Source organism: Aspergillus wentii, assembly GCF_001890725.1.
Source record: "Aspergillus wentii DTO 134E9 unplaced genomic scaffold ASPWEscaffold_1, whole genome shotgun sequence".
In the NCBI taxonomy this organism is placed as follows: domain Eukaryota; kingdom Fungi; phylum Ascomycota; class Eurotiomycetes; order Eurotiales; family Aspergillaceae; genus Aspergillus; species Aspergillus wentii.
In genome coordinates this window covers 1,702,396-1,727,307 of record NW_024467832.1, presented here as the reverse complement: position 1 = coordinate 1,727,307, position 24,912 = coordinate 1,702,396, and the positions used below count along the sequence as shown (strand labels likewise).

General features: G+C 48.5%; 7 protein-coding genes across 7 annotated transcripts; 3 read left to right on the top strand and 4 right to left on the bottom strand.

Moving 5' to 3' along the window:
• Positions 1–391: 391 nt before the first annotated feature.
• On the top strand, positions 392–4,279 carry ASPWEDRAFT_22808 (DEAD/DEAH box helicase; the record flags this gene model as incomplete). Its single annotated transcript, XM_040832390.1, has 3 exons — positions 392–454; positions 563–1,463; positions 1,554–4,279. 3 exons carry the CDS (start codon positions 392–394, stop codon positions 4,277–4,279), a joined length of 3,690 nt encoding a protein of 1,229 aa, XP_040694320.1.
• A 290-nt stretch (positions 4,280–4,569) lies between these two features.
• On the top strand, positions 4,570–5,569 carry ASPWEDRAFT_102752 (ribosylnicotinamide kinase; the record flags this gene model as incomplete). Its single annotated transcript, XM_040827507.1, has 2 exons — positions 4,570–4,736; positions 4,804–5,569. The coding sequence occupies 2 exons, from the start codon at positions 4,570–4,572 to the stop codon at positions 5,567–5,569; spliced, it is 933 nt and encodes a 310-aa protein (XP_040694319.1).
• A 182-nt stretch (positions 5,570–5,751) lies between these two features.
• Positions 5,752–8,665, bottom strand: ASPWEDRAFT_22807 (uncharacterized protein; the record flags this gene model as incomplete). The annotated part of the gene is made up of 2 exons (XM_040832389.1): positions 5,752–8,469; positions 8,534–8,665. The coding sequence occupies 2 exons, from the start codon at positions 8,663–8,665 to the stop codon at positions 5,752–5,754; spliced, it is 2,850 nt and encodes a 949-aa protein (XP_040694318.1).
• Positions 8,666–9,499: 834 nt separating this feature from the next.
• Positions 9,500–11,503, bottom strand: vosA (the record flags this gene model as incomplete). The annotated part of the gene is made up of 10 exons (XM_040836965.1): positions 9,500–9,778; positions 9,846–9,968; positions 10,101–10,434; positions 10,506–10,614; positions 10,671–10,717; positions 10,807–10,891; positions 10,948–11,093; positions 11,145–11,214; positions 11,298–11,365; positions 11,454–11,503. 10 exons carry the CDS (start codon positions 11,501–11,503, stop codon positions 9,500–9,502), a joined length of 1,311 nt encoding a protein of 436 aa, XP_040694317.1.
• A 6,738-nt stretch (positions 11,504–18,241) lies between these two features.
• Positions 18,242–21,815, bottom strand: ASPWEDRAFT_145547 (putative histone acetyltransferase; the record flags this gene model as incomplete). Its single annotated transcript, XM_040829487.1, has 4 exons — positions 18,242–20,943; positions 21,029–21,076; positions 21,170–21,249; positions 21,316–21,815. The coding sequence occupies 4 exons, from the start codon at positions 21,813–21,815 to the stop codon at positions 18,242–18,244; spliced, it is 3,330 nt and encodes a 1,109-aa protein (XP_040694316.1).
• Positions 21,816–22,351: 536 nt separating this feature from the next.
• Positions 22,352–23,129, top strand: ASPWEDRAFT_224020 (NADH dehydrogenase [ubiquinone] 1 alpha subcomplex subunit 1). The gene is made up of 5 exons (XM_040832329.1): positions 22,352–22,571; positions 22,632–22,724; positions 22,784–22,787; positions 22,873–22,967; positions 23,028–23,129. The coding sequence occupies exons 1-5, from the start codon at positions 22,524–22,526 to the stop codon at positions 23,046–23,048; spliced, it is 261 nt and encodes an 86-aa protein (XP_040694315.1). The 5' UTR covers positions 22,352–22,523; the 3' UTR covers positions 23,049–23,129.
• On the bottom strand, positions 22,788–24,455 carry ASPWEDRAFT_34071 (arylamine N-acetyltransferase family protein). The gene is made up of 4 exons (XM_040833922.1): positions 23,864–24,455; positions 23,768–23,813; positions 23,028–23,716; positions 22,788–22,967 (listed from the first exon to the last, which is right to left on the bottom strand). The coding sequence occupies exons 1-3, from the start codon at positions 24,253–24,255 to the stop codon at positions 23,210–23,212; spliced, it is 945 nt and encodes a 314-aa protein (XP_040694314.1). The 5' UTR covers positions 24,256–24,455; the 3' UTR covers positions 22,788–22,967; positions 23,028–23,209.
• Positions 24,456–24,912: the final 457 nt, after the last annotated feature.

Genomic DNA, 24,912 nt, shown 5'->3' with positions numbered 1-24,912 from the left:
ATATTATTCTCTTCTTCTACAAACCGATCTTGATCTCGTTGTTCATCGTTCTCCCTGAAGATTCCGAAGCCCAATATAACCTAATTGGGTTAGACCCGGAGATAACCAGGGCCTGGCCAATCCGACCAATCACATGTCTCTCCTGCTTTCAGCCTTCCAGTGACTTTCACTGACTTTCACCAGTGTTCCTCCAACATGCCTCATCATGCTGACCCTGTTACTTTGAATTAATCTGAATACTCACCATACAAGGCTAATTCTCATGCGTGAAAAAACTGCAGGGTCCTCCGATACAGACAGGCAGTGCAGGTTGTCCGCCCTCCAGCCGAGCGCAGATTTCCGCGGCCGATTACCTAGGTGACAGGAACTAGGCGATTGTTCTTTCAAAAAAATGGCTTTTAATCCTGGAAAAGGGGTTGAAGAGCAAGAGAAAAATGGATTCTCCCTTTGCCAGGTTCGTCATTACCACTGTCCATATACGCATTGTGATTCCTGTCGTTGGTGGATTTGAAAAGTCCGTGAAATGCGCAAGTCAAGTAGACTGGATGACTTATCTCTCCAGGGCATACAGAATTCTGATTCTCCTACGTTTGAAAATGCGAAACAAGATGGTATAGCTCCGGCGCACCAGTCTTCGACTGATACTACGCCTGGCGAGACGACGTCAACCCCCGCATCTTCGTTATCGGTCCCCACCAGTGAGACACAGTCTCCGCCGAAAGAAGTCAAGACAGAACGTGATGAAATGCTCGACAACTTGAGTACTTACATAGGAATTGGGGCACTTAAAAAACGCAATGGGATGCACGATGAAGAAGAGATAGGATCGGTGTTGAACACGGACGACTTTCCAGAGGCGGAGATCACCAGCTTGGAAAAGCACAATTGGATCCGGACTAGTGTCGTCGTGTGCGAGAATGACCCTCGATGGTGTTTTGTTCGTGTCTATGTCTTGCCGGATGATGTGGGTCAGAAGCACGTTGCTCGTTCGAGTAAGGCATTAAGACGTGCGCTCAAGGTCATTATGATGAAGGTAGATCGGTCAGTCGATGCATGGGAGGGGAGATATGATGCGGATGAGACCATGGCCGATGAAGAACCAGATGCCGGAGAGGATGAATCGCTTTGGTACATTTTCAATACCTTACAGGACCCCAAGCCTCAAGTGGAAACCATGAGGGATCTATACGCGAGAAGATCCATGGAAGAGTTACTTACAGTAACTGCCAACGGGCACCTGGAAACGGGACAAGACTTTTCTGGTGTTGAGGGACTTAAGACGCCGTTGTATCCATACCAGCGTCGCTCAGCAGCTGCCATGGTTCAGCGAGAAGCGCAGCCGGCACAGGCGCTGGATCCCCGGCTGCAGGTATGCAAAACCCCAGTCGGCGATGAATACTTTTACGATAAGGAGGAGGGAAGTATTTTGTGTGAAAAGAGAATGTACTCGGAGGCTTGTGGAGGTATGCACATTATTTTATTCTATTTTATTCTTTTTTTTTTTTTTTTTTTTTTTCACTGCTAATTAAGTATGCTCTAACATCTTATATTAGGTATCCTGGCGGAGACCATGGGCTGCGGCAAGACACTCATTTGCCTGGCAGTGATACTGTCAACCCGAGGTCATGTCCCTCAGATTCCATTGCAGTATCAGGAGATGGGGAACCCGGTCCGCGATAAAACAGCAAGTTTGGTTGAAATGGCAGCTGCCGCCGCAGGCCGATTTTCTCTTCCATGGAAAAACCATTTCGATTCTTTAAGTCGTGCTGGCGAGTCTTATTTTCGATGTATCCAGGCCTGTGAGAGTAATCGTGGTGCGTATATTATACCAACCCACACAGCCAGACACGGAGGTCGATCTGGAGTGGCATTCCCTAGACCACCAGCACAGCATCTTCGTCTCTGTTCAGGAACGTTGATAATCGTACCACCGAACTTGGTTGATCACTGGGAACACCAGATTGCCAATCACACAGAAGGGTTGAAAGTGTTTGTTCTCCGAAACAACTCGGCCGTGACGCCCTCGGCAGATGATCTTTTGCAGTATGACATTGTTTTGTTCTCGAGAATCCGTTTCGAGAAAGAATCCGGCGAGGTTGTCAACAATCGACGAGCCTCAGTCAGAAAAGAGGATTCCCCGTTGACACGTCTTCATTGGCTACGGATCATCGTCGACGAAGGCCACAATGTCGCAGGCCACCAGACGAACATGACACACCTCCTGAGCCAGCTGCATGTTGAGCGTCGGTGGATTGTATCCGGAACACCATCTAGCGGACTGTATGGCGTCGAAGTCAGCCTAGCTTCTCAGGAAACCAGTGATGCAGACCGGTCCGAGGCAACCACGGCAGCACTTCGTGGCCGGAAGAAGACGGGAAACGCCATCGACAATGAAAACAAAGATCTCGATAACCTGCGACGGATTGTCGTAAAGTTCTTGGATTTAAAGCCATGGTCGAATTCAAAGGGCAACGACCCCGCGGATTGGACCAAGTATATCAAGCCAGTTGGAAAAGATGGCAAGCGACGAAAAGCCCCATATCTCCGAGCCACCCTCCAGAGTCTTGTTGTGCGACATTGTTTGGACGTCATTCATCACGAAACGCCTTTGCCTCAGTTACATAACAAAGTTGTGTACCTCGAACCCACTTACTATGATAAACTATCGTTGAATCTATTCATATTCATTCTAGAAGTCAACGCCATCGCTTCAGAACGAAAGGACCAAGACTACATGTTTCACCCACGGAATAGAAAGCATCTCAGCCTTACGATTAATAACCTACGACAGGCAGGATTCTGGTGGAATGGATTCGAACAAGCAGATATTTCAGGCACGATTGACAATGCCACCGAGTACCTCGACAAGAACAGAGATCGAATGTCAGAAGCTGACATTGCCACATTGACCGAGGGTATTCGGATTGCTCAAAAAGCACTGAGCTGCGGGAGCTGGAATGCCTTTAAGCAATTACATGAACTAGGGGTGTTCGTCCAGGGTTTCCCGTCTCATGCGCAAGGCCTATGGGCGCTGGCGCATGATTCGCATAGCGAACCTTTACTCATGGGTGTATCTCTTGCTCGTCGGGCCCAGAAATTCGTCGCGTCAAATTTGAACACGTACGACCCGGCTGAAGGTCTTGCGGGGGCAGGAATCAAAGCACGTCGTGAATTGTCAGAACGAGAAGGACAGAATGGTGATCCCGGGAAGAAAAACATGCCAGAGAGAATCGTCAACACAAAGTCTCCCAAGAAGACTTTCTCCAAGGGTCTCTTCAAGACCTTGCCGTCCGAGTCACCACTTGCAGCCACCAAGTTGGTTGGAACTGCATCGGCTAAGCTGACCTATCTTCTAGATCGGGTCCAGGAGCTTCATTCGACAGAAAAGATAATCATTTTCTATGACAATAACAACGCGGCCTTTTGGATTGCCGAAGGGCTGGAGCTACTTGGCGTTGATTTTCGTATCTATGCAAACACTCTGAAACCCGCCCTACGGACCGCGTATCTCGCTTTATTCCGCGAATCCGAAGCGGTCCACGTACTTCTGATGGATCTACGGCAAGCATCTCACGGGTTGCACATTGCCAATGCATCCCGTGTGTTCATCGTAAACCCGATCTGGCAACCGACTGTGGAAAGCCAAGCGATCAAACGAGCCCATCGGATCGGGCAAACCAGGCCTGTGTTTGTCGAGACCCTAGTGTTGAAAGATACACTGGAAGACAAGATCCTCAAACGAAGAAAAGAAATGTCCGATGCAGAGATCCAGCAGGCAGAAAAGGACCTACTCGATGACAATACAATGAGCACCATTATCCAAAACGAAAACTTCATCCCCATGCCGGAGGACGAAGCATCCACTCGTCTGGCACGTTTAAGGAACCCCCCTGGCTTCTTCGATCGTCACAAACTTCCTATCCCCGATGGAACAGACCTGGATGATGCCAAAGACAAATCCCCAAGCAAACCGACCAAGACAACAACGCCCCGGAAACGGAAGCGTGTGATCATGCCCGATGCCACCCCCGACGAGAAGCCGGACATCGTCACCCCCCACCGACAGAGATCAACATCGGCAGGGCTAGAATATCGCAACGAGAATGGTATCCTGATGACGCCTCCTTCACGGGGATCTTCGCGATCGCCTATGCCGCAAAGGCTCTTCTCGCCGGGACGGATCAGCCCGAGTGCCAACCGGGGCAACCGTCAGGGCTCTGTTGGTGCTGTAAAGACCGAGAAGCGCGTGTCTATCTTTGGAGGCGAGGAGAATTCGTGATTGGTTTATGCATGTGTACAATTTCTTAGCGTGAGCGAGGTGTTGGAAATGGACATGGAATTGTTTTTGCATGGACTATGCCATTTCTGTATACTAGTAGTACGTTCATAAACGATTGTAAAATATCGTTATTCAACAGTGGAAATGAATATCCAGCGAGACCAAAAAAAGAAAAAACAGAGACTGACGTATTCGCACTGCCCCACCATATCACGACTTGATAAGAAAGAAACCCCACCAACAATCCAATCACCAAGTAAACATCCCCAAAGACAAGAACAGACAAGAAAATGGCTTCACAACCAGACAAAGCCATCGTAATCGGCATTTCCGGTCCCTCATCAAGTGGAAAGACAACCCTCGCCCGACTCCTGCAGACGGTGTTTTCCGGCCTCGAGCCCAAATCGCTCAATACGTTTATCATCCACGAAGATGATTTTTTCCTACCAGATGATCAGTCTCTTTCCCCTCCCCCTTTGCAACCATACATACTAAAATAATTCATAAACTGACCGATCGTACAGAATCCCATACACAACAACCCCCTCAGGCAAAACCCTGCAGGACTGGGACACCGTCAACGCAATGGACATTCCATTCCTGTCCTCTGCGCTTTCATACGTCCGCAAAAACGGGTCCCTCCCGCCCCGGCTAAAGAGTAAAGAGGATCTTAACGAGGCCTTTGATTCAGGCGTCGATGGGGAAACTATCGCCCAGCTACGTGCGGATGTCGGGAACCGGCTGTTGGAGAAACAGCAGCAGCGTACGGCGCCATCTACTCTGGCCTTTTTGGAAGGGTTTCTTCTCTACAGCCCCCCTGAGGCGGAGGTGGAGGAGCATGTGCTTCGTTCTGTGCATCGGAATATCGATGTGCATTTGTTTTTGCCGGCGCCGTATGATATTGTCAAGGCGAGGAGGGAGAGTCGGAGTGGTTATGTGACTACTGGGCCGCAACCGCCGGTGCCTACGGGGGCAGAAGCTGCTGTGTCTTCGGAATCGAAGGAGGTCGATTTGGAAGCTGAGGATGATCGTCCGCCGCAGAACTTCTGGACGGATCCCCCGGGTTACGTGGATGATATCGTCTGGCCACGATATGTCCAGGATCACTCGTGGTTGCTGTTACCCGAGGCCGACTCGCAAGACGATGATCTTGTCAAGAGAATGGGCCAAGGAGTCAACGTGAGATCAGATGCTGGGGTGATTGTTGCCCCAGGCCAGGGGAGCAAACCTGCTGCAGACATTTTGAAATGGGCAGTGGAGGAGATCATGAAGTATCTACTAGCAGAGTGAGGTATCTTTGCTTGAGTCATTTGGATAGCGATTTTTCACATTTTCCATTTCATATTCCTGTTTATCTATGCGAATTACTTGGAAATACGTTCTCAAGCCTCATCAGTCCTTGGTTTACAAATGTCCTGTCCCAAATCTCCCAGCCATGATGGTGTACATACACGTTGCGACATGCATCACGGTCAACGGCCAACGGGCCCTCTCCATCCAAGCATATAGTCAATTCTGTCCCGGAACGAGAGACTAGAAGGGCTTACAACTTCACGTAATTCTATCTTCATCTCCATGTCCTCTTGGCTGGCCATTTCTTCGGGGTTGTCCTCGGATAATGTCATTTGCTTTTCAATTTCGATGCTGTTTTCCTCGACAGTATTCGCGCCATGTCCGACACTGTCCTCTTGGTTATCACTCAGGGGTTCGTGTGCATCGACATTCATATCAGAGGACCCGAGATCTTTAACAGAGTTGTTCTGGTTGGATTCCACGAGCGGTGTTCGGGCAAAGTCACACCGAATGCCTGAAATTTTGTCTCTGGGGCTTCCTTCCTCCAAACCTGAATAGCCAGCTGTGGTAGGATAAAGGCCCAAGTTTGTCTCTTTTTGAACACTGTTTTTGACGGTATAGAAGTATGGAGGACCGAATTCAAGTACTGCGAAGATGGACCAGAGCAAGACCACTCCACATGATATTATAATGAATATTTGCTTTGGGCTCATCCCCAAGCGCCGAATATGGCTGATCACTGCGTCCCTATAGCCCTTTTCAGCCCGCAGCATATTTTCCCCAGACAGCATCGGAGGTGCTAAGGTTAAAGCAGTCGAGGAATTTGACGATTGGACATTATTCTCAAGGAAGCCATTAGCACCAAAGGTTTCCTGGCACCCTTTATGGCCAACGTTGTTTACAGTCTCCTTTTCAAGATCGTCGGCCTTTTGCACTTCGACTTCAATTCTGGCGAACGCTTGCCGCATTTGACCTCTTTTACGTTCAAACGGAACTGAATATAGCCGTGGCATCCAGCTCTGCACTTTGTTGTTGCCACTGTTTCTAGGAAGCTTGACCTCCCACCTGACGAAAAACATGTCCAGATCTCTTGGGGCACAAAATACCCGGATACGAGAAATTCCAATAGATTTATCCCCGGTATCCAAGTCCAGGATCGCAACATCGTCACTCTTCGAGTCAATGTTGCACCGGAAGAAGCCCTCGGGCCCACCGTCCACACTGAGAAGGAAGCAACATCTTTCGGCCCAGAAACGACTACTGTGAAATCTCAGCGAACACAACGCTTCATATTTCACTAAAAGGCAAGTCTGGTTGGCTTTCCCATCACCTCCTTCTGTGGTACTGATTACATACTCAGCCCTGATCTCTTGGTCGATGGCGAAGCCCTTCACGGTACTACAGGCCTTCGGTTTGCAGACGCGCAGAGGGACAACGAGATCATTCAACCCGGAATCAAAGAAAACTCCAAGGAAATAGTTCTGGGTAGTTTTATGCTTTGCAAAACGGGTGCCTTCGAACTCCATGGTGTGGTCCTCAGGCATGTGGAAGACGAAAAGCCCACTCTCACTGGCTTTCAATCTAGGAAGTCCTGGCACTACCAAATTGCTCCATTTGTCTGACTTGCCCTCCTGTAGATAGATTGATACTGTAAAGAAGAACTTGTATGTTGCTGGATTGGCGCCTGGGGGGGTTTTGACTAAGAGAATTCCGTCGACAAGACACAACTCCGGTTCGCCTGTGGAAGGCTGGCAATCCTCACATTCATGAGTAAGGCGACCATTGCCATCAGTGTCTATAACAGTTAGTGCTTCATCTGATTCTGAAACTGTGGTGCGCGACAGCGTGAGTCCCAAGGGTCCCAGGGGAGTCGACGGGGCAGTGCCATCGTCGCTTTCGTCGATGTCCGTTGAAGCGTCTTCATCAGAGTGGAGAGCGAGAGGGTCAAGAGGTGGGTGACTTGATCTCAAAACTCCTTTTTGACCAGCATATGATACTGGAGCTCCATGTTTCGTGACATCTCGTTCCGTAACATTATTGTATAGAGTCAAAGCGCCTGGTCCAGCTGTGCCAAGCCGTGTCTCAGTCGGAGTTGAAAATAAATCCCCGTCTTTCCTCTCACGAGTTGCGGAGCCCATAACTCCAAGAGTATAGTTTTCCCCTTCGAGAGACTGAGAATATTCTAGGGAAATAAGAGAATCATCCGATGGCTGTTCCGAAGGAGCTAGCTTCGGCACAGGCTTCTCTATCCAAATGCGCTTAGGGATCAAACTGGGTTTGCGTGAGTGCCTTTTCGAAGAGATAGAGGATTTATAGGTGCTAGAACTGGGACTTCTCGCCGAATCTACTGATTTCTCACACGAGGATCCGGTGTTCCCTTTTTTGCTAGCAGCTCCTTTTGATGCATTTTTTCTGTTGGTGATTTCTGGTTCAGAATCCGAGAGACATGCTTCGGTTGCACTCCTCTTTCCCAGGTTTTGCATTTCGCCCCAGTCCTGACATTTTGCAACAGTCAAGCACAGCTTGGACGAACAAATGGGAGATGAGGACGAAGACTGCAAAGGGGGACCAACATCCTCACAGTCCTCGTAGTCGGGAAGCTCCGAAGCGCTATCGCGATGTGAGGATGCTGTTTCAGTCGGTGTTTCAGAGTTCGATTCCAAATCCCCAGCGTATAACTCTTCCGATGTGTCCAAGGCATGAATAGAAGAGGACGAGGCGTTGTGTCCGTCGTCGTCAGGAAAGGTAAACACAGGGCTCTGGGGTGAGTTTTCTGCCGACCAATTACCCTGGACTGATTCATACGATTGAAGACAAGCCGAGGAGGTTTTGTTCACTGAGACGTTCTTGGATCTGGCATCGAGTAGTTGAAGCCGGGTGTTTGGAATACATTGGACCTGTATGGTTGGATGACAAAACTATTAGTAGAGACCCTGATTATAGTAGCGAACGACAAATTACCTCGAGGGAGATCTGCAGATCAACCGGTTCGTGCTGTTTACCACTCCACGTGCCCCGAATCTCCAGGTTTCTAAATTCGGGTAGCGGCGGAGGACGAAGTTTCAAAAATTCCTCGGGATTGTGTTTCACCATCTTCTCGGTAGGGTTTCGTAGAGGAGGTCACGGCGAGTTGAATGAAACAAGATGTGTAGGTGATGAGAGCAGAGAGGTGGAGTAGTGAGAAGAAGAGGTCAGGATGAGAGAGGCAGGAGATGGCAGTGCAGTGAATGACGAGCAGCAACAGTCCACGCCCAAAGAGGAAAGAGCATATGTTTTAAAGCAGAGGCAGCGTCAGATGGCCCTCAGATAGACAGATTGAGGCTCTTCTTGACTGTTGGAAAGAACAGCATGAGATTTCAATGACAGCCAGACACTTGGCAAGCAAACGCTTCATCCAGGGCAAACCAATTCAAGACATTTCTCTGAGAAGGGATGCTTTTGAAAGTTTTCTCTTATTTTTATTAGTATTTTCTTCCTGTAGTCCTCACGTCTTCTAATCATCAGAATTAAAACAAACAGCACCACAAGCAAGACATTGTGAGCAAAGCCAAACAACACCAGGCCTCTCGCCGAGCGTGAAGTCACTGTTTTAGAAAAGCCAATATGTACAAGGAATATTGAAACTTCACTTTTCAAAGGAGTCAAAAGAGAAAGCAAAGAGAAAGAAAGTCCCGCTGGAAAACGGATACCCTTTTAATGCCCCCAGGCGCCATTTATACCCCCGGAGCCACACCCATTTTGTTCCCAAAACGACAAACACCCGTCCGACAGTCTATCCAGAACCGCAATAAGAATAAAGGAATAAAGCAACCCACTCGTAATACATAACCGTTCCCCGTAGTTTTCTTTACACCATAAAAAAAAAAAAAAAAAAATAAGACGTGAGCCGAATGATAAAAGCAATAGTAACCCTGGGCCTTTGGATCTTTATCGGGGTGTTCCGTTCGCTGAGCCTGGATGATCAAAGGCCGTTTGATTGGGTGTAGTGGCGTATCGATCTGCTTCGTTTGCCATGGGCTGCGATGGAAGTATGGGAGTAGCCCCTTGGGAGCCTTGGTCAAAATACCCCCTGGTGCTCGCCCCGTTAGTTCCTTGTGGGTAGTTGCGGTTCCGTTGCAGAGGAGGTAGAATTGTGGAACTGGTTTGTTGCTGATACTGCGATCGTGGATAGCCCTGGGGCATCATCGCTCCAGTCGAATCCGCGATCTGTTCATAGTCCATAATCCTTACTTAGCTTATCTCCAGAGGTCATTGGCTTGCAGAGGGTCCATACAGGGGTACCTGGCTGGTTCACAAGGCCCAGAGATTGCATCGTGGCTTGTTGGCTGGGCCGACTTTGGGCTCCTGGATCTGGCATCTGCGGAACTTGAGCCGATGACGGAATGCCATAGGACATCTGTGCGTCTGTGTAAGTAGGGTATCGGGCTTGCGTCACATATCCGGATCCCGGAGATCTCACTGCAAGCATGGGATCCTCCGGAGAGCCATACGACGAGGGGGCAACCGCTGCAGACTGTGGCTGACGAACCGCATAATCTGGAACCCCTGCATGTCCTGCGGCATACCCCGGCATCATAGGCGTTTGATAAGCCCCTGGCTGATTCGGGTACATGGCCGCCGCTGTTTGTGGATACGCATCCACTTGCCGTATTCGCCCATCTGCGTCATAGATGCTGCCTCTGTTACCAAAATCAATCGACGTGCGCTGCCGCTTGACTGGTGCTCCATAATATGTGTAGTCTCGGCTCGCTGCCGGGTACCCTCCAAAAGTGGCGTTCCCATGCATCTGAATCGAAGAACGGTCAGGCGAGCGAGGGGGCAATGGCTGGGGAAAGTCCTCTGGTCGTGGAACAGGCCGTTTCCTGGAAGACAGCTGTCAGTCATAGCCCTGCAGATTTTGTTTCTTTTTTTTTTTTTTTTTTTGGACACTCACATCAATGTCCTCGGCTCCTTCCGGATTCTTAACTTCACACCCTGGTCTGCGAAAGACCTGGACAAGAAAGTCGACTCTGCCATTCCCTGGAAGCTTTTTGGTGGTGATACTGCACCTTGTCAATACTGGGAACCCATGATACACCCAGTGACTGAGAAATCTTACCATTAAAGCGATCTGAAACAATAGACTTCAAATAGGTCACAACCTCCCTGGTAAGTCAAGTCAGCTCTTGCTCGTCTTGTTCTGCTGTTGGCTCTATTTGGTCCTCTTCAAAGACAGATAATCGGGCGGGTCTTACTTTCTCATTTCAAAAAGGGTAAATTTCAATCGGAATTCACCCTCAATCTTAACGGAGAGGTCCCCAAACACAAAGAAGCCCCCGTCTGGGTATGCATATCAGCCAAGTTGTCTCTTGTCGATCCCACCAGACTAGACCTACCGTTATTGTCCACATCCTTCAACCGGTGAAGAGACGAAACAAGGGTGCCGGCTAAAGCTGTAGATGGAGCCACAGGAACTGGAGTATCTTCGGTAGCATCGTAAAGACTACAACACATAAAATAATAGGGACTCTGTAGGTAATGTCTGCCCGTCAAGTTAGCTGGAAGCTCCCCAAACGGTCAAAACATCACCTACTGTGCTAGATAGCTGCCTTCCTCTCTCACCCGGAGCTGCACAATCGGTGGCGGATCGACTGGCTTGCGTTCTACAACCAATCCATGTTAATGCCAACTGGTCATACCAAGTCTAGGAAAGAGACTCCGGAGGGCTGCGCCGGATCTCACGTACCTTTCTCCTTCCCACCAGCCACGCGCGCCCGATCGGGCTGCTGGCGAATGGTCAACTCGAAGTCAGAACTGGTGTTGGTCAACATTGTCAGTGGGAAACCCTGGAAAGCTGAGTAAGAGTTGAGACCATTCCGATGAGAGGGAAGGTCTGACAAACCTTTGAGATTCGCGAGAAAGAGAGGCGTCCGAATACGTCGACGCACTCATCAAGGCGAAGAGGTCCTGAGACAGGCAAAGAAACCAAGAAAGACGAGAGCCAAAGGATCCGAGTCGGGATATCCGCAAGGAAGAGCGCAGTGAACCACGTATGAGCCAGACAGGGTACGCAGAGGGGTATAAGCTGGATAGAAAGACAAGAGAAAAAGAGAAGGATCTGTGGTTTTACAGCAGGAAGAATGAAAATGGGTCTTTGGAACCTAGAGCCCGACGGGAGTGGTTCAGCAACAGCACTAGAAATGATACACAGTGGGGTGGGCGTAGCGTAGGCGTAGCGTAAGGTAGAGGGAGAGAGGGGGGTGGGTTAAAGATGGGCGAGATGGTATGATTAGTATTCGAAGCTTTCACCACAGGCCAGGTACCATGGGTGGAGAAAGTCCGGTAATGAAACAAGTCAATGAGATAGAAGCAGCAGCAGTCGTCGAGCTGTGGATGGCGATTCTTTTTCAGCACGAGACGAAGAGGCGGTTACGAAAACGGCCCCGAGGAGAGGAAAAGAGCGACGATGGTGTCGTCAGAATGCAAGCGGCAAGAGCCAGCCGAGCACGGTTCCAGACAAACCTTAAGGCGGGCAGGTGGAGGAAACACCACTTTTTGTCTGCTGCTGTATCTTCGAATATTGGAGTATCTCAAGTGGGGGTTTAGAAACGAAGAAAGGATAAAAGGGAAGTAGAACGAAGAAGATGAAGAAATCTAATCCAAGGGGAGAAAAGGCCGTATTTTCTCTTTCCGACCGTGTTTCATCCAACCAAATGATTCCAAATTTCCTTCTCTCGTCTAGTTATGGTAAATTTTTTTTTTTCCTTCTTCTTTTTTTTTTTTTTAAAAAAAAATTAATTTCTTTTCCTTAAAAAAGAAGAGAATGGAGACGGAGAGAAATTCTAGCCAAATCCACTTTCAATCAGCGATAAAGTGATCAGCTGAAAGATGGAGCAATAAATTGCCTCCGACAGTCTCTTTGACGCACAGAAGAAAAAATAGGTCCACGGGAAAAAAAAATTACTGGAATCAGAAGCCAGCTGAACCAGACAGACTGATGGTGGAGCTGGCCCAAAGAACAAGAGAGGTCCGTCGGCCACTTTTCGGCCGTCAAAATGTCTCGTTATCTGTCAGCTCGACCACGGTTGAGCAGACGGACTAAGGCGTGTATCAGTCTCGACGATCCGACAGGTACCGCAGCGACATGGAGATGATGCGCACATTGGCAGGTCACCAGAGGAAAGGGGAAAGAGGAGTCAGGCTGCCAGAGTGGGATCGTAGCAATCAGACTGAGATTCAGTTCGGCCACCTGCGCAAGGCTCAAAGTCAACCTCGTCTAGCCCACTCAGAGATCGACTAGGCATGAAATCCACCGCGTTTGCGGCAAACCAGCACTTCCCCGAGCAAACCAAGAACCCACAGGCGCAACGGTTTCCTCGTGTGTGCGCGCGCGGATATGGAGCCGGACAATCTTAATGCAAGTGATCAGGGCCCCGTCTCGTTTAGAGTGGTTAGACGCCGTGCAGGGTCTCCAGCTTTCTTTGAGAATCAGACGCCAGGGCGAGTAGCTTGGAAGATCGAGATGGAGTCGTCGTCTTTAGTGGACTTGGCCGGTGCGCGCGTCTAAGCCTTCTAAGCATTCCAACCCAGTCAGAATTTCGTCCCGTATGCTTTGTCAAGGTCTTCGTACTGGAATAATAAAAACTCTTTCGTGGTTTCCGAGGGCAGAACCGCATCCGTAGACGAGAAAAAAAACTGCAACGCCCCCCCCCTTTTTTTTTTTCGTTACCCTCCCGTTTTGCTCCGCCCGGGACTCTTTGGAAATTGAAAGCAGTCACTATGAAGCAGTCAACAATCAAGAAGGCAAAGCATACCAACGTCAATATGTCACACACCTCGATTCGTGATCTTCTATTATGACATCCAGGATGACCCGTGTTTCAATCCAAGAGGGATCCAAGGGAAGAAAGACGATCCAAAAGGGCCCCACTGCAGCTTGGATATGTCGTCGACTTGAAAGAAAAAGCAATAAGATGAATAATCGTCGACAGGATGTAAACTATATCCTCGAAATTTCAAATAATATCGTCTTAGCTCTCGGCGCGCAATGCTCGTTTTGTGCTCCGAGTCGGGATTGCGTGTGACTCTCAGCGTTGGGTGGGATAACGTGAGGTGGTGTCACGAGATTATCACCACTTCCCTTCCTGTCGGTCTCGCTCGTCCAGGTAAAATCAACCTCGCTTTGCCTTCGCCCCTCACACCACATCCATGGAACGGTTCGAATGTCTTTTGCGTTTCCTTTTTAATTTCTGTTTTCCTGGTATGCTGTTGTCGTATTCACTGACAGCATACTTCTGCAGAAGTATCCGAACCGTAACAGGCAACCTGACGTGTGCGAAAATGGGTTAATCGGCCTTGAATACCAGGGTTCAGAAACGGGGGATGGGCCTCTATTTCAACGTGCGGCCGTGGAACCAAGAGAACAGACCCGACACTTGACCTCCTAGTTACTGCACTCTAGGTGGATGCATCACATTGTCTGTATCTGACATGCAGGTCGTGGACACCATACAATACACACATACATACCATTGGATTGAACCCGGTGGGTTCTCTATTATTTTCTTTTTTTTGCGAGACTTTGGCCGCTGTTGGCGGAACTCCGCAGTGAGACCAGGCACTCGGCGGTCGATGATCTGATGGTGATACTGCATTAACCGAACAGCATGCACAATGCGGTTGGGGAAAAGAAGCAATTATAGTGAGAGCCACAATTTCCCTTGGATCTATGCGATATTCAGCACTCGAAAATCGACCTTGCTTTTTAGATGCTGTTTGGTGTTGGGCTACGCCTCCCTAGTCCCGTACGCCCTCTGAGGCGGGGGAGTCCTCATTCCCTGTGTCCGAGGAAGTGCGGCTGGAGCTGCATTATTATTATTATTATTATTATTATTATTATTATTATTATTATTATTATTATTATTTTGCTCTTGGTCATCCTCCAGATGCGAATCGCATACATCACTGGCGCATACGGATCCTGGAAGTTGATAGGTGGCAGCTGCACCTAGCCGCATTGAGCTGCGGAGTTACTTGCATCACCAGTCGATAATAGCCTTGTCAACGCCGTCTTCTTCAACCGTATCCTGGGATTATTGGCATTTCCCAAACAAATCTGCAGCAACCGCCATATTGACAGTTAGTCGATACATCGCTTCCCATGAGTTTTGGATGCCAGCGAAGTTCCTATATGGAAATAAGACCGAAAAATACAGCCGTGCAAGCAACTGACACCCTCATTGGCAAAAGTCCAAGCAAGGGTACTATAGATCAGTGCCCGAATTTGTCAGGATCTGAGAACGGACGATAGTGCCAGCGGAGCTTCTGATAATCCCTGCACCCAAATAAAATTCCAATTTTCCGAATTGAAAAAGAAAAGAACGGAACAAAAAAGAAAAGAAGAAGAAGAATGTGGCTTTTTCGCCCAGCTTGACGATCGACTGAGTTAGTTCTGAGCGTCACTTGGAGCCTACTGGTGACCGACATTGTGCAAAAGGGGAAGGGGAAGTCCATGGTAGCTAGGAGGGAAATTCCATCATTGATACTGATTTACTGCAGAATTATTACTCCGTATTCGCTGGACTTAATCGATCCAATTCCGGGGCCTGTCAACGACTGTTCGGATTCATCATCGCTGCTGAATCGCTGGTTGAGAAAGTCTCCCGCGCCAGAGTGCGCACAGAATGCCACGTTTTTAGTGGCGTAGTTATACGAGTTCCCGTTAAAAGACCGAAAGACAAAAGAACATCGCGGTCATTATTGACACTCCTCGTCCATTATGATTGTTCTCCGGGAACCAAGTCCGCCTAGTATCCATCGACTTCCTGCCAAAGGGTCATTTTCTTGTCCCATGCGGGCTCTACCACCGGTTGTAGAAGTGTCAGAACATAAGGTACCTTACCTGTATTTTCCAGGGATCAGTATCAACTATCATCGCACTGATGTTCCCACCCGGCCCAGAAAAAAAAATTACATAGAAACGAGCAAATGCCGAATTTTCTTTTCTTTTTCTTTTTTTTATCTTTTCGGTCTTCCTACATACATGGTCGGGGCCGAAGTGATGCACGATGAAGTGTTCGCCGGGGTTATCGTCTGCGTTCTATTTTTTTATTTGGCATCCACTCCTCGCTGCCTCTCTTTCCCTCTCCCAAGGTTTCCATGGCTGTCAACCTTGCGTCGCAAATGACAGCGGCCATACCCATAGTGAACCGCAGTTTCAGCAGCGCTTATTTTACGCTACATTTATGCTTATTGTCAAATCCTACGTTCCATGAATCCAAGACCTGGCCATTGATTGGATCCGTGGGCGGTTCAACTGTCCACGCCGGTAACTACTCATTTCGACCTTGGCGCCGATCCCATTGACATATCGTTATGCGATGGTCGCATTATGGGGTTATGAGTCTGTTACTGTGCAGGAGTTTTGTGCGAGCTGGATACGGACCGGGTTTACGGATGACGACGATCAAATCTAGTAGTGATTATTTGCAATGGCCCAAGCGCTAGTCGTGGGAGTAGGTCTTTTCGGGACTATTTGACATCATATGGAGTACTCGATATAACTATTCACCTTGTCAACGCTCCACTGTGGATTGATATCCATTATCCAAAAAAGAAACAGCCAAAAAGAAATTATGAGGAATGGATTTTCTAAATTGCGGAAGAAAGGGGCGGGACCTTTTTTCCTCCAGCCTCTCCTGACTGATCATACTCTGCGAGCGACGATCTTCTTCCTCATCCAAGAAGGCATAACCGGCCTGCACGACGATAGCATGTTCTGGGTATGTGGGCGGGATAGACTTCGTTGAAAATAATTGACCACACTAATCCACAATCTGTACAGCACGCAAAATGGAAATGCTATCCACTTCTATACTGTACAGTACTTTTGACCGAAACAACCTATCCAAGGGGCCAGAATGAATTCCTCACCGCCAACCTGGAAATCACCAGTGTCAAGGACGAGAATATCTATTCCGGCATCACCATCATTCGATGACTATTGGGAACCATATCATATGATCATATATACATCGTGTACGTACATAGCATAAGACGACACAATAATCGCTCCGCCACACACGCAGCCACCGTCACCCACATCAGCTGTGCCACATCTCATCTCAATCTCAATCTCATCGACCCTGGGCTGACCCTGGCTCCACAACCAGGTCCCCTCGGGCCCTCCTCGGTGGCTAAGCCTCGGTCTCTCAACGTTGCAATCCGCAAACGACTAGCCAGAAATACGACTACGGAGCAGTTACTCCGTCACCCGTACCATGACTACAGAGTACACTAACGACCTGCAGGCAGATCTCAGTCACCAGGACATTCCAATTCCCGGTTTTCAGCCCATGCAGCTAACCCTGTATACAGGTAGTTGGGTTACTCTAACTGTACTTGTGCATACTACTAGTATTGTTAGTGTCGCGTTACGTATTGCGAGCCCGACCAATGTATTGTGCTGCTTGTATGTACTATATTTGTGTTTTGTGATCACCATTATCACCATGCTCGCATAAACACTCCCTCACTCGCAGATGCACATACGTATATGTATTCAAATCGACATATCGAGATCTCATTTTTGCATCAAATATTTTATAGACGATTAGAAAAAAGAAAGAAACAACCAAAAAGTACACAGGCCCATCCATAACTAAAAAATACTAATAGGAAAAAAATAAAAATAAAAAAACGCGATAAATCGGTGTGACTTTTCAACGGACTCGACACTAATCTCTTAAATCTCCCAATCATCATGCAAGCCACAAAAATAAAACGATAGATTTCAAGCCCCGTCGGCCGTCAGCCTCGATTGAATATCCAGTATCCACCCACTCAAGGCAGTCGAAGGTTGCCTGATAATATTTGCTTTTTCTTGCCTGTCGCCTTTGGCATGCCTAGTCAGATTCTAATCTCTGTTATTCTGGTTGGTTATTGGTCGGCATGATAAAGCCGATCTTACTCCGTCTATAGGTAGTGAAGTTTCAATGTCTATAGAGATGAACGAATACACAGCACTGAATACGGCACCCATGGATATAACAATCAACCTATCTATTTTGAACTTGAAAAGAAAAAAAAAAAAAAAAAAAAAAAAAGAGAGAGAGAAAGAAAGAAAGAAGGAAGGAAAGAAAAGAAAAAACCCCTCCAAAAAGGCATAATCAAAACGAACCATGCTGGTCGCATGGTATCAAGCATTTTCTGCTCTGCTAGCTACATTACATAAATGGGGAGAGTGTGGAACAAAAATAATGAAAGGAGGATGAAAGGGAGAAAGAAGAAAGAAAATGAGCTCTTCAGTCATGGCATGATGGTAACGAAGAAGGAAAAATGAAATCCGCTCCCATATAAAGACAAAAACGGAAATGGTGAGCTGATTCAAAAGTCAACAAAAATGGAAAAAGCACTCTGTCAACATCGGTCATGATAGCTGAAAAAAGACAAATGATAGCCAGAAACTCCAGATTCCCTGCCCACTCCTTGCTTGAGACGATTAAAGAGAAAACATCAAGAAAAAGAAAAGAAAAAATCAATATGCCAAGTCATCGTGGAAGGCATTTATCCCCTTAGGTAAAAAAACTCCCTGCAGAAGTAACACAAAAACGCCCTGTGCAAATGCGTTGTCATTTTGAATCTGATCCCCCTACTTCATTCCTACGACTTTTCTTCGTTGGATTTCCGGCCTCATGACTCCATGACTATATCGCCATCTGCGTCGGCATCCGCGTCGATATCACCATCAGCATCCGCGTCTGCGTCTGCGTCAACGTCTGCGCCGTTTAGTTCTGTCTTGTTATCATCTAAGCCACCATCGGGTTTTGATGCGCCATGCTGGTCGGCGGGAATCACAACCTCGATCTTCTCCACAAAGGCTTTTCGGTTCACCGATCTAGAGAGTTTTGCCCTATTTTCAGACCCCCTTCCTTTGGACACTATTGGTTTATCGGCGTCGGGCGTCTTTTCTTTTTGGTCGTTCGCCACAGAGGTGTCGGTGTGGCTGATGCCGTTAGTCTCGCCCTGTGCTTCGCCACCCGTGGTATCATTGGTTTCTTTGGCCTCGGGCGGTGCGCTGGTGTGGAAACCATTTTCTGGCCCATCTGCCTTTGGAACTTCCGAGATCTGCTGATCATTGTTGATCCCATTGGCTTTCGCACTAGTTGGCTCCACTGCAGGCGACTCCATGATTCTCGCACTCCGACCACGCCGCACACTCGAGGGATTTGCGGTAGGTGTTAGCGATGCTACTACTGGCGCCTTTCTCGGAGTTCCCCGACCGCTTGCTCGAGAGTTGGGGGTACCGGTTGCCTTGTTGTACGAAGACTTGCTGCCAAAGGGGCGGCCAGGGCGCCGTTTCATGACCGGTGCCTGAACAGGTGGATAAATTTCAAACCGAGAAGGTGGTATTCCTGCTGCAGGGTTCGATGCTGAAGGGGTACCAGAGGCTGTGGGTGTGGATTTGTGATGGAAGCCATTGGTATTCGTGAGCGAGGCCGTAGAAGGGGGGCCAACAGCTTCCGCCGAAAGCTCCTCGGACTCGCCATTTCGAGTACCGTTAGTTGATGGAACAGCATTTCCATTTCCTTTAGGCTCCATCGGATCTGCCACGAGGGGTTGGCCTTCGTCGGCGGCTGCGCTCACTTCATCCTCTTCTTCCTCCAGGTCTTCTCGGGGAGCGACGGCATGCAGCGGAGCCCGATCGAACTGGGACTGGTTGCTTCGGCCCATGATGTAGGGGGTCCAGACTAACGAATCTGGGTTGAGCTGAACATACCCCTTGTTCTCCCAATTGCGAATGCACTCTTCAAAATAGCTGTAATTGAGACGTAATGCGTAGGTTTTGGTCACAGGGTCTCGCACAATGGCACGCAGGCTCTCCAGGGCAGATACAATGTCATCTGCTGTCATGCCAGTTCGCTCAGAGAGGTCAACAATGCTGATTGGGGTTTTTTGATTTCGGAGATGGTATGACAAGATAAGCCGCCAATAATTCCGATATGAGACCAAACCCATGTCCGAGAGTGGTTTTTCAGGGGAGCCCGTCTTCCCTTCGATGCGCGTAAGTAGGTATGAAAAGTCAATGAGAAGATTTCCATAGCCTTTACGTTGGTGGATGGGAAGTGTGAGGATACATGACACGTTGTTTGCGGAACTTGGTCGTTTCTCTTTGCTGAAATAACCAACAAAATGACAGCCCAGATCATCGTATTCCGTCATCACATAGAATAAGAATGGCTCCACATCATAGTAAAGAGTTTTGGATCCTAAGAATAATTTGGCAAGAAGACACAGGTTCTGGCAGTAGACTGGATTCTTCCGCCCGTCAACCTCGAAGATCGATATGGAACTCTCGCGATAGATTTCATCGCCTGGTGGATGCTTCGCGGGACATTTGAGCCTGTGACGCCACGCGACATAGTCCGAGTTCATGTATTTCAAACAAAACTCGCAAATATAGAGTACTCGGTTGCGACTATATTCTTCAGGATATGGGGCAGCGTACCAGGTTTCGATCTCGTAGCCCCCAAAATTAATGTACTTGATTTTGGACGGTGGGCCAGAAACTTTCTGCGACGCATGCTGGACGGGCTCTCCACTATTTTCGGCTTCCCTAACTCTCTGCTGCCATTCCTCTTCAGCTTTATGTCGAGCGATCTCGAACCTCTCGCGGTCATGTTGTGTCGGAAGAGTCTTTGAGGTATCAGCGTCTACCTCCGACAAGATACCACCGTAAGGTTTTGATTTTGATTCATCATTCTCGCGGTCATGAAAAGAATAGAAGGGGGTAATGTATGATGCAGGGGTGATAGGAGCAAAATGAGCTTGAGCTTCTTGTATCACTGGAGGTGGTTTAGGGGTTCTTCGGCTCCGATTCTGTGATCGATTTCGGGTGCTGAGAATCTTCGTTATTTTTTTCTCATCAAGCCGGAAGGCAAGAACGAGTTTTCCAAATTGTTTAGCAACCACACGGCAGCTGTCCTTGTCGGCTGTGCGAGTGCGTCGAGAGCGCGTCCGTACTGGAGACATGCCATCAACGCCATCGACAAGTGCATCTGTGCTTCCAAACTCTTGGTCTCCGGAATCCGCACCTTCGGAACGTGTCAATGTTTGCCTTCGCCGCTTGCGAAGTATAGGTGTATGCTCTTCTTCCGTGCCAGACAGCAAGGACTTTCTTTTCCTCAGAGACCGCGAACTGTTTAACAATTTATCATCGACAGACACGGTATTGAAGATTGAATGAAAGCCGGAACCTTCCTCTCCGCTATGTGCCGGCATGAGCTCTTTCGACATGTTCTTTGGCCCAGGTCTTCGTTGCGATGCAGCTCTCGGCTCTGCACCAGGCTCCAACTTGTCCCGGACGCACGTTAGACATCGCCATTCTTTTGCATCTATAATTTATATTGCAATGAGCGCTGTACTTAAACAACCAAGGTGGGGCCAGAGAAAAATAAGATAAATTGGAGATAGACATACTCTCTGAATCCTGTATTGCATTTTGCTCGCGGGCACATTGCCGATGGGCTGTCGGGTTGCCGAGTCAGTAAGGATCGCCAAAAAAGTATAAGATTCCGGGGTTGCTAGGCGCTGTCATCATTGGCCCGCATTTCAACGTACAATGATCACCGCAGACTGTGCATGACAGGTACTCTTCAAACTCCTCGCTGGGGTCATGGTCCTCGTCCTGATTGCAGAATCTACATTGATGTTGTCAGTTTATTATGCCGCCAAAGGTCAGAGAGATCAGAAAGACAAAAACCCACATGCAATTCCCGCGAATAATATTGTCCATCTCTGCATCATCATGCCCATTGCTCTCTGCTTCCCAGTCCGCTTCGCCAGCTGACCCTTGACTGCTTGAAGAAGAGCCAGATCCTTCATTATCGCTGTCACTCTGGTTTTCAAACGCTGGGTCGCCATCTGCATCAGCCGCATCCTCGTTATCGGAGGTCGGAATATTATCAGGCAGCTTTACAGCGCCAACCGGTTCGGTCTCATCGTTATCGCCATCCACCAAGTTTGCGTCGATGTCTGGCTCCCCTTCAGCGTCTTGGTCCTCATCTGGTTCCGCCTCGGCATCCTCGTCTCCAGCTTCTCTGGTGGCGTCTGCGGAGTATGACCGATGAACGGCATCCTGGAGCTGCTGGTCCATCTCATACATATCCGTTTCCTCCTCCCCTTCCGCATCCTGATCGCTGTCAACCACGTCCGCCAGCGGATTCATCTCCGTATCATCGTTGGCCGGCGGCACGGCAGCCGGCATGGTGTATGTCACTGCGGTCGCCAGGTTGACCGTATAATGCGCGAGTTATGCGCCTTGTCGAGTAAATTGCTATAAAGCAGCCCAAGAGGTGAGGCTATTTCGGCTCCCCGCTAGAGAAGATAGTCATCTGGTGCCGCATGAAAGGGGCATCGGGGAATAGAAAACGAGTGATCTTGGATGCGGCGATCCGAAAAGAGAAGCACGATCGAGCAAAGTCCTGCGCTCAGACTGCACACCCAGTAATTCTGTTGTTCCCGATCCAAGTACAGCCAAAGCAGCTAGATTGGGGTCAGTTGAGGCGCTGGAAAGCAGGCCCGGGAAACGGCCAAGAACGCGTAGAACAACAGGAGAGGAGCTCTACCCACTAATTGACTGATCAAACACTCACGATAGACCAGATCTTGACGCGTAAATCAGCAGAAAAAGCACTGGCCGTGGTTCCATCCAGCATCCAAATCGCTCTGCGGCGGCATCACGCCCCTTCTCCTGCCCGTGAGGTTGATGGAGGCTGCTGACTCAGCCATGCCGACCCGGCCCCGCCTAAACCGCTTTGGGCGGTTCTCACGACTTCACTTGCGGATTCCAACGGGGCACAAGAAACGACTCCATCTTTCTCCTCCTCCAGCCGTCGCCAATTGACTCCTTCGGTTCTTGTTGAATCCGGCCTCGATTTGCCCTTGATTTGTCTCTTCGACTCAATCGCACAACATGGGTGTTCCTTTCGAAGCTTTGATTCCCTATGGAATCATCGTCGGGGTGCGTCCAGCGCAGTTCTCTCCAATCTACTGGTTCCATTACTAATTCAAGTCATGATAGATGTTCGGTGTTACCGGCGTTGGTCTCACTGCGGTCAAGTACCTGTCGAACGACGGTAAGAAGGCTCGGTGGAACAGAGATTTGTGGGATAGAGTAAGTTGATGCTGCTTGTCTATTGCGACCGGGAAGAGTCGTGGCTAACATCCTCGCAGAACAGTATGTGATATAGCACCCAACGACGACCGCCGACCCTTTTTCTCGCCTGGATATTCAAAGACTAACGACTGATTCTAATCAACAGTGATGGAGAGAGACCAGAGGATCACAGGGGCATTTAGGGCTCAGTCAGGAAACGCAGAGGCCCCCAAGGGATTCGAAGTCAGCAACCCATGGAAGGTATGATTGATCCGACATCACTCTTCTGTGCCATTAGGAGAAATACTGACTGTGACACAGCTTGAAAAACGGATCTTTTAAATTAAATCGACGTGTTACTATGTTTTCTCCCGCTGTTCACTTGCATTTCTAAGATAAATATCCACGCCATTGGCTCTTTCTGAAGGAACACTGTTTTGTATTATATTATCAAACAGAGCCGAAATGGTCAAGGTAGTCTTGAGCGTCAAACAAAAACCCGTCTATACTATCTCAGATATCGTTCCCCGGATTGCCAGGATCTCATCTTCGCGGAAGCGCATATCAAACCACCTTGCCAAAGCTTGGATCCGGTCTTCTTCGGTTTTGAGCGTTTGCAGAACTTCCGACTGCCCACGCACCCTCATTTTCACATCGTTTCCCCACATGATATACTGTCCTTGAATGTCGTTTCCACTCCCATCCAGAATCATCCTCGCGCATACAAAGCTCTGCGTAAACCAGCTGACAGGGTTCTGGCTTGTAAAGAAGTTGAGCACCGCAAAGTCTTGGGGTAGAAACTCGACTTCTGAGAAACAAATCTGGGGGATCCACTCGCTTTCTGGGGTGTACCGGACCTGGTATATCCAAAGCCTCTGGCTCTTGTCGGTGAGCTCGGGGATGCTATCTTTGATCAACCGCATCTCCCCGGGTGCAATAAAGGTAGCGACTGCATTCTCCTCGAGTGGAAGGGGTCTCGTAGCACAGTTACTGCCAAATCCGACGTCAACCTGTATACATTAGCACGTAGCCCGTTTGACGCTATCTTTGCCCCAACATACCATATATTTCCGGCCCTCGATAGTTACTATGAGTAGCATATGTCCTCTAGTTCGTGTCAGTCATGCAGAATATCACCTATTATGAGACAAACATACAATGCCAGATACAGCCCGTTAGCTACTCCCATAGCTGCTGCATGGCTCACTCTCCCCCCAGTGGAATAAACCTGATACCCCAATGACCGCAGAACCCCAAGGAGAAGATTCGTCGTCTCCATGCAATATCCATCCAGACGTCGCACGACCAACTTCTCAAACACGTGCTCCGGATGCGTCGAGATGGAATGATGTGGAGAATAATGCAGGCCCGAGTTCCCCCATGGTATTGTGCTGAGGTGTCGTCTTTGCAGCTCCGCGATTGATGCCAGTGGGTCTTTCTGGACGCATTGTTGGAGATGCTGCAGCCGGGAGTGGATGGTGGAGTCGGAGGAGTATTGAATACGCAGGAGGTACTGTTCTAGCTGTTCTGGTGTGTATGTTGGTGTCATTCTGAAGAAATTCAGTGCAACTGATGTATCTGAGGTTGCCGAAGAGGGTAGTTTGACACTGAAGAATTTTGACTCTACGGCGGGGCAATAAATATAATTACAAAGCATTTGTAACAATTTTTATCAACGTTGAGATTTCTTCCGTGAGGATGTTGTATGTGATTCATCATCTCCAACTGTCCTTTCATCCACGGTTCTCCATCCTTTGTTCCTTTGATTTTATCCATCAGTAAAATAATCTCCGATCCCCGCGTTGAACTGCCCCGCGTTTGGAAAGTATGGAGTTTATGCATCATATCATTAGGATAAATGAATATATATCGATTATCGTAGTAGAATTAGAATGATAGAATGCGATATGCTATGTATTCTAAAGAAGAAAAGAAAACATATGATTATGATGTCACTGGCGCATACATTATGGTCCTCGGCTATCACAAGCCATCGGGAAAGATGAAGGAATTCAAGATGATAAGATCGATAATAACAAGAAAAAGCAGAAATATGACAGCAATATAAGACTCTTCCTAATTAAGAAGAAAAAACTCCCCAAAGCTATCCAGAGATCATCCCAATTAATCCCCTAATCCTACTATCCGATAACAACCGATCAACGGACAAGCGGACATCTTCTACCCAATACCATCCTCGATTCCT

What these genes read in the sequence shown, in the direction of transcription:
- ASPWEDRAFT_224020 (XM_040832329.1), top strand. Translation starts at nt 22,524, where the DNA reads ATGGGTGTTCCTTTCGAAGCTTTGATTCCCTATGGAATCATCGTCGGG. An exon ending in CCTATGGAATCATCGTCGGG is followed by an intron (nt 22,572 to 22,631) that starts GTGCGTCCAGCG and finishes AAGTCATGATAG; the next exon opens with ATGTTCGGTGTTACCGGCGT. An exon ending in AAGTCAGCAACCCATGGAAG is followed by an intron (nt 22,968 to 23,027) that starts GTATGATTGATC and finishes ACTGTGACACAG; the next exon opens with CTTGAAAAACGGATCTTTTA.
- ASPWEDRAFT_34071 (XM_040833922.1), bottom strand. Translation starts at nt 24,255, where the DNA reads ATGACACCAACATACACACCAGAACAGCTAGAACAGTACCTCCTGCGT. An exon ending in AACGGGCTGTATCTGGCATT is followed by an intron (nt 23,814 to 23,863) that starts GTATGTTTGTCT and finishes GACACGAACTAG; the next exon opens with AGGACATATGCTACTCATAG. An exon ending in TCGAGGGCCGGAAATATATG is followed by an intron (nt 23,717 to 23,767) that starts GTATGTTGGGGC and finishes TAATGTATACAG; the next exon opens with GTTGACGTCGGATTTGGCAG.